Genomic DNA, 8,442 nt, shown 5'->3' with positions numbered 1-8,442 from the left:
CAGTGGTTTCTCTAGTGCACAGTAAGGCGTGGAACATTTGTAACCATCACTGGGTTGGTAATATGAAAGGGATTTTGTCACAGAACTGCAGCTACCACCTTTCCATTTTGGTCTGAGTGCCGAGTAAGGTGCCGTTCCTGAGATTGCGCGTCAGGAAATACAATGGAGTGGACTTAGCACATTGCTGAACATTCCCGATTTCACTTTTTTTCCAGCTCTAGAGAGACTTACAAAGGCTATACCGCTTTGGGTTTATCCACCCATCGGCCTCAACTCAAGAGATCTAATCTCTAGAATACAGTCGCGTATTTTGTGCCCTCTGACTCTGCCTATTGCAAATGTACATACTAATTGCTGAATCATCTAGCAATAAAGCAGTCATATTTTACGCTATGCATTGATTGAAAGGTCACTGGCAAGGTTTCAAAAACTGCTTCGTTGACACTGAACTAAATAAAGGCAGAACAGTGATTCCTACAGTAAAGTCAAGTCCAAATCCAAGTGACCATCTTGTCTGAAACCTGTTAAGCTTTTACCAAAAACCCTTGCATCGGTTAGAAAACTTCGGCTTGTTATACCGACAATTATTTAAGAAAGTTAACGGTTGACATTGTTGCACTTACGTCGTTCAAGTTAATAGCGCTATGAATAATTCCTCAAGGGCTTGTCTGAAGAGCTCCTCCATCAGAATTCATGATTTAGCGGTTAAATGTACCAAAACCTAACCGTGCTATAGTTATCGATTCCCTTATTTCTGAAACGGTAGCCCTGTCACCATAGCTGCTCGTCAAAAGCAGTATATTTAGTAATTGGCTTCCACCGGTTGAGGGGATTACGCGATGAGTCTGTGTCTGGTAGCACCGTACTTGAAACTTTTTCAGGTCACTAACATACATTTTGGCGGGACAAGATGTGTTGTTTTAATCAGCATGAGATGCGCAATTGTTCGCTGCAAGGAGGGAAGTTTTGGAGGAGGCAGTTGCGATACGGCAGCATTTGCCTAAGCGCTTCGTTATGGTTTCACTTTTTCATTCGCAGTTGGCTTCGGCAAATGTTATTCTCCCTGAAGTTATGAGTGAGTCAGTGGTGAACTGATGTACAGTTATTTACATACGCAAGTGGAATTATTGAAAAATGTCAAATTTACCTAAAGAGCCCTGAAAGTATTCTTATCAGTAGTTGCGGGATTTTGTGGAATTTGCACTGTGATCGTTCTTATTTGAACAGATAAAGTTGTCACAACTGGTCTAGTGCTTCAGTTCAGGAGGATCAGGAGGAAAACTCTTCAGATGAAAAGGATGCGGACAGAACTCATCCATTTGAGGTACGCGCCAGATAGTGGAGCACGGTATACCGTCGACTACTCTCCAAAAACGATAATTACAACATGCCTTGGGTCTACTCAGTTGATCACATTTATCCGTCAAATAGAATAAAAAGGAGAAATGTGGTGACAGAAATTTCGGCTGCGAATTCTGTATGAAGACATAACATTCCCAGGACGAAGAAATATAGGCAGATTCTTTTAGAAGCAATGTGCGTGACTGAGTTTTGTGGTACACCACAACGGTTGTCTATCTAGATTAGCTAGGGACAGTACGACTAAGCTGCACGAAATAGTGCATACTTATGTAGGTTTTGGACTAGGCTGGACACGCTGAGGTATGATCAGGACTCAGCATTTAAAAGTAAAGTACATCAAACGTAGAAGCCTATCACTGTGTTATCCCGACGGGAACAATCAGCAGTGACCCTAGTTCTAATATTTCCGCGAGGATTTTTCTAGATGCCTACCACCACATCTACCACTTTCTAAATGGCAATTCAAACTTCAGTACTTGGTCAGAAATCATATTCCTGTTTGTTCACACAATAAAAGCTTTTACTTTTGGGCTTTGCACCGCAAAATAATTCTGACCACATTAAAACTCAATTAGTAGATTCTGGATTTGAAAGATATATACAGATTTTCTTCTCAAGTGCATGACCTATATTTTTTCCCAAATATATTTCCGTCTTTGCAGGTTGCATATTTCACAAAAATGTTTATCAGAAAAGCTTCATGATTTGTTGTTCAACTTTCATTACAATGGAGTAACAACTTCATTACAGTATTCAGTACGAATGATGAAAACAAACATGTTTTCATAGACACAAAAGTCAATCGACTTGGCGCCACTAGAGAAAGCTTACCAGTATTAGAAAAATCAATTTAGCCAACAAGTTGGACAACAGTTTGGACATATCGAATTCAAGTCAGCTTGGCCTCGATCAAAGGGTCCCGATTCTCACTGGATGAACGGCAAAGAGAGTAAGGGTAATGCATGCAGACCGAATGTCTCATTTGTCAAGTGATTGATGCACTCAGCTCGCAGAACTTAAGAATCCCCACTCCTGTTGTCACTAAAGTAATGTATGATTCATTTTGTTAACATTAAAATTCTGGATTTTACGGGGCTTACGAAACTTACGGGACATTGAAGAAGGAAATTTAATGCGAAAATCTATTGTTCTGTCATGGGTGATTGTTGTTGGCTAAAACACTGGCTAATTGACGTGCCAGTTACTCAGCCGCTAGTAGCCAAACGGCTCGGCCTTCAACAAGTAGATCAACAGGTCACATCGCTATAGACATTTATGAAATGCTTACTGCGGCTGATCCCCAACAGAAATGTACTAAGTTTCTCGGATTGTCCCTGTAGAATGATGTAAATTAGAGAAGTTATGCAACAGCTCTGAAAGATACAGTGATTCACAGATGGTAAATTTCGTGACTACTGTCAGTCAGTCAAATGAGTCTACACGCTTTTCGAGAAATACACTCAGTTACAAATCAATTTGGTTTTCACGAGAGACTCAACTGAATCTCTCTCTCATAATATTCAGCAACCTTGTGAGTAGTTCCCTTTATGAAAATATACTGCGATATCTCAAATATCGTGCCAACTGAATCATGANAGTATATTTTCATAAAGGGAACTACTCACAAGGTTGCTGAATATCATAAACGAGAGATTCAGTTGAGTCTCTCGTGAAAACCAAATGGATTTGCAAATGAGTGTATTTCTCGAAAACAGTGCATTTTGGGTTGAAGTGGAACATGGGGTTGACGGAAACTCAGGGACTGTCAAACTGATGAGACCCAAGAAGGGCGAAACCGGTCGTGGGCTGTCGAAGAGTTTTTAGTAATCTTGTGAGAGTCTACTCGCTGTTCGATAGTGACCGAGGTGTGCCGGGAGAGGACAGGTGCTACACTGACACAAGGTTGTCTAATTCACTACCCTCCAACTAGTATGGATTATAACAACAATTCACCGTTGTTATTGAATCATCATCCTTTCTGTTTCAAAAGGGGACAAAAACCGACTGATAGATTTGAAAAAGTACCTGTTGCAGACATGGTGCAGAAATTTTGAAAAACGATGATCACATCAATTACAGAGAACATTCTCAGCACAATAAGACCGTTCTACAAAATTGATTGAGTAATTCGCGACTTTGTTTGGCTTGAAGTCTGAGGCTAGGTTTGTGTGCTTCATGTTTACGTATCCATTCACTCCTACAAAACTTATCATGACAGCTACATCCACGTTCACCTTGTTTGAGCTTATTTTAATTTACTGCCACCCACTTGTTTAAATTTCTCACCAAGAAGGGAATGCCAATGATCCGGGAGGAATTGCATATCCCACATTTTAAAGACAGACTCCTGACTGACCTTCTATAGCCAGTATTTGTAAGTTTTCAATATTCAGGTTACTATTTTTTTTGTTTTTGGTGTTATCCGTTAGTCCTATACTGTCGATAAATATATGGACAGGATATTTCTATTGGCATTGTCAAAGACTGTTTTCCCAGTTCTGGTCTTACTAAAAAAGCGACACTGTGTTCATAACCGTCTGAACCTAGCGTGTTCACAGTAACAAGTCTATCCATCTCTTCAGGTCTCACATATAGTTCGCATGCGCTTACACTGGCCCAACGCATTCAACGGTCAGAATGGTTGATAAGTTGCATCAACTCACTTCTCTTCTTGTCATTAATCTGCACACAGTTCACTTAACGATACGATATAGACCTAACAAACTACCTTCTTTGGGCACAGATGGCTTCTCTACATGGGGCTTGGGAAAACTAACAAGACATCCGTTGGTTGTCATACCACTGCTTGATCTTGATGAGGACTCCAAACGGGGTCAGTGAGTGTTGGTACGCAATTTAATCACTGAAATAAAAAAATTCATCACGCATTGAGAAACAGAGTGAGGGAAATAAACTGCTCCCACTTCGCCGAGCAGTCAAAATACAGAAATGTATGCTACTTGTAGAGTTGGGTGACCAGATATTCGGTATAAAGTGAATGGGGAACATATTCCGGCGTACTTGTCGGTTGACAGGCTACCGGAACAGAAAACTCAGCGGGCGAACTCGGACGGATGCGCCAAAGCTTTCTTCCCAGTAAGCAGAACATTAGTGATGGTTACCCAGGACGGAAAACACTCGCTTGATAACTGAAGGTGTTGGATCCGTACAACGCTGCACTTGACATTTAATCTATTCAAGGCGAATGCCATAAGTCCAAGCACGACATGCCACAACTCAGTTCCTTGAAAAGTACAAATCAGAGGCCAGTAAACCACTCAACAGACACTGGTCATTCAGTAGCTGCACCATGTTGCATAAAATTAGGTATAAGCGGAATGGTGAGTGGTTTTCAGCAGACCGCAAGTCGCAACTAAGTGAATCCTGTGCTGCAGTCTAGAGAGCTTCTGATTAATTTGGTTCAGCGATTCTTGCCACATAAACAAGGGAGACGCCATGTTGTACGAGTCGTTTTTAACAACGCAGTACGGGGTTTCGGGATCGTATTGTGACTGTTTCGGCTGTGGTCAACCAGAGCCGTTGGATCGACACTAACTGCTTAGTGGATGCTCGGAATTCGGAGGTGACTGATGTTAGTACGCGATTAGGCTTTTGACTGACCCGCTGAGTGATGTTCCGACAAGAGAGGCGCTCATATATTATATTACAACTTCACTGTGTCGTGTACCCAGCATATTTCGCTGAACAATAGCGGAAAGAATGCACAACCATATTCTAGACCCGGATTTGCACCTTGTCTTAGAGGGTTAAGTTGATCAAAGTGTTGGTTGCAGCCAAGGTCACAGAGTTTGTTTGCAAATAACCCTTTAATAATTAAGAATAGCGCATGTTGCCATGCAATGCGGACCTTGGGTGAATAAATACGTACCTTCTGGTGTCGTCATCACGGGTATGGCCTGGGGGGTTCAGGCGCACTCAACTTGGCAGAAAACCCATCCTTGTAACAATTTAGTAGAATCACCCGGCTAACTCAGTCCAGGGCATGTTTGTGGCAAATTGCGCTTGCGTTTTCAACGAGCACGTTATTTCCCCAGAGGAATGAACACGTCCGGAAAATGGAGAATATTTTGCTTCCAGTGAAATCAGCTCCTCAAGTGAAAAGTAGCATTATTAAAATCTGAAAGTCTCACAAAAAGTATGCTCCATGTGGGATAAACATATTTGTAGATTTCCTAAACATGCATCTTCGTCTCCACTTTGCTTTGTTTTGCATAGTATTTGATTATTTCGAGCAACTCTTACCTCAGACAGCATATGCCGGTGCGGCGTCTTGTAAGTTGTTGAGCCAAAATGTGTGATATATTGCAACGCTCGGTAGCCCGGCCATCGAGTCTTATCACTGTATTGAGGCCCTAACTAAAACAAAATTCTACATATTTTTGCTCCGGACAGATTATTTCAATCGTCACGGTACAGTAGCTCTTAACAACTGAACCTAAGCACTATTTTCCTTCTGTCTGGTTGCAGCCAACCGTCTCCGGCGGTGCGGTTTTACACAGTGAACTATTCCTGCTACACTCAGCCTGACTGTACTCACACCAGTGAAACAGTTTGGTCCTTGTATTTGTGAAGTCGGGAGCGGTAACCAAATGCAAAGCAACACAGCAACACAGACATGCTCTCTTTTGATCGTTTCATGCCTTCAGAGGTTTGGTCTCAGTACAAGTCTTCTTGTCGGCTACGTGGGAACAACATCAGGCAGGCTCACCGAAATATTTTTGTTACGGGTAACTTAAGCCCAAACTAAATGTTAAACAGTCGCACTTCAGTTCGCACTAATATCAAGTTTACAAATGAATTCGATCACAGCAGACAATCGAATTTTCCTGAACTTGATAATATAGTGTTTCTTTGCACTTTGAGCGTCCTTCAAATACCTGAAAGTGCAGAAAATATCGTTTAACATACAAATACCCTCAACTTTTATTGGATTAATTGCCAGAGATTTGGAACTACGTACACGAGAGAGCAAAAAGTAGAACATTTTCCTCCATACTCTTTTCCCACAAGCCTCGATACACAGAACATTTTCGCATTCAATGACCAGCTTGTTAAAACTTTGGAAACAAGTTGATAATAATTTCCAGCCTACACTGATTGCAGCGTTAGTTTGTAGATGGTCCTCCATGCGATATGTAAGCTAATAACACTATAAAGCAATAGCATATCAAGAACATACAAATCCTCACTTTTGCTAGTTTCCAGAAAGGTGTTCTCAACAATCCGGCTTGTTGAGAAGTAAAATAGGTCTCCTGTACGGTCTTTTGTTCAGATAGCTTGGAGAACTTATGCTTTTTATTCGGAGGTGGTGAGAAGCCATCTCATTTTCATATGCTGTTCCTGGTCACGGGCATAATGTCAAGATAGTTTTGGTATCATTTTATATTAGGCTGAACGATGCATTTACCTTCTCATCATTCAGCGAGTGTTTTCGAGCAGTTAAGGATTGAGATTCATTTTTAAATATTTTGATCCAGTTCGCCAATATTTGCCCCTTCACACCAGACAACACCATAGTCTTCCTTAAATCATCGAACGCTTGTCACACTAGTGGGATAACAATTATAAACGCTGATTCACACCATTCCGTAATTTTATAGGATACCATGTTAATGTTCAGATGAGTGCATTTCGTGGACTGTATTCAGACTGGCTGACGGAAACCAGGGCACTGCCCCAATCTGTTGATCCCTAAAAAGAGCGAAACCTTTCATGGCCTGTTGAGTAGTTTTCAGCCAATTTTTGAGCAAATATTCTGTCCGAACTCCACTAATCAAGCAGAATGGGATATTTTGATTCATTGAATAATCGACTCCTGTCACCACTTTCAAATGATCGTATTAGTTTTAAGTGAAGATGTCTGGTTTGCAGACTATTAGCCGAAAAGAGAAGTAATCCGTTTCATTCGATTCCATTAGGGCCACCAGCCCGAATGAGGCTTGCTGAGCGATGTTAAGGTTGACCGCGTGCACGTTGAAACCGGAAGTCAGCTGATCGGTGCTGATACACCAGCTTAGTGGTTCATACTTTTTATCGTGTACAATGAAACAAAATATTTCAGGAGATTCTGTGCTGTTGAACAGACTTCGGAAACCCTGTTTTTTCAACATACTATTGACGTTTGGTGAAGCTTAGTCTTCACCACAACCGATAAGTCTCAACGCGTTGAATTCAATCGTTTCTTTGACAACATATTCTCAAACTGGCGAAATATTTTCTTAGCACACTCTTAACAGATCACTTGCAGACCATTGTTAGACCCTATAATGAGTCCAGAAGATCGTTCTTATTACTCAGTGGAGCAGACATTCACAACTCAAATCTTTCCAGTACACCTTTGTTCGGATTGGCCAGTTTGTTTTCCCTATTTTTGCACCAGCGGACAGCGAATCACGAGGTGTGTTGCGGAACATCATCATTATATAAGTATAGTTTAACTTTTTCATTACCAGATATTTATCCTTCGGCGCTCTTGGATAGAAATAGAGATGTTAACGTTCAGCATTGCAGCTTGCGTAATGTCAAAGGTTTCGNTTCCCGATTTCACTTTTTTTCCAGCTCTAGAGAGACTTACAAAGGCTATACCGCTTTGGGTTTATCCACCCATCGGCCTCAACTCAAGAGATCTAATCTCTAGAATACAGTCGCGTATTTTGTGCCCTCTGACTCTGCCTATTGCAAATGTACATACTAATTGCTGAATCATCTAGCAATAAAGCAGTCATATTTTACGCTATGCATTGATTGAAAGGTCACTGGCAAGGTTTCAAAAACTGCTTCGTTGACACTGAACTAAATAAAGGCAGAACAGTGATTCCTACAGTAAAGTCAAGTCCAAATCCAAGTGACCATCTTGTCTGAAACCTGTTAAGCTTTTACCAAAAACCCTTGCATCGGTTAGAAAACTTTGGTTTGTTATACCGACAAGTATTTAAGAAAGTTAACGGCTGACATTGTTGCACTTACGCCGTTCAAGTTTATAGCGCTGTGAATACTTCCTCAAGGGCTTGTCTGAAGGGCTCCTCCATCGGAATTCATGATTTAGCGGTTAAATGTACC

General features: G+C 41.2%; 1 protein-coding gene across 1 annotated transcript in view; it reads right to left on the bottom strand.

The window, feature by feature from the left end:
- Positions 1–2,987: 2,987 nt before the first annotated feature.
- Positions 2,988–8,442, bottom strand: part of T265_14709 (hypothetical protein) — a gene marked incomplete at both ends in the record, with an annotated part of 9,306 nt that continues 3,851 nt past the window's right edge. Inside the window, 2 exons of the mRNA XM_009174880.1 lie at positions 2,988–3,168; positions 5,626–5,735. Of these exons, the coding sequence (XP_009173144.1) occupies positions 2,988–3,168; positions 5,626–5,735 (291 nt within the window). The remainder of the gene's footprint in view (positions 3,169–5,625; positions 5,736–8,442) is intronic.

This window comes from Opisthorchis viverrini, assembly GCF_000715545.1.
Source record: "Opisthorchis viverrini unplaced genomic scaffold opera_v5_246, whole genome shotgun sequence".
NCBI classification, from domain to species: Eukaryota; Metazoa; Platyhelminthes; class Trematoda; order Opisthorchiida; family Opisthorchiidae; genus Opisthorchis; species Opisthorchis viverrini.
Note: the sequence above shows the minus strand (reverse complement) of the source record. Positions and strands in the feature narration are given on the sequence as shown.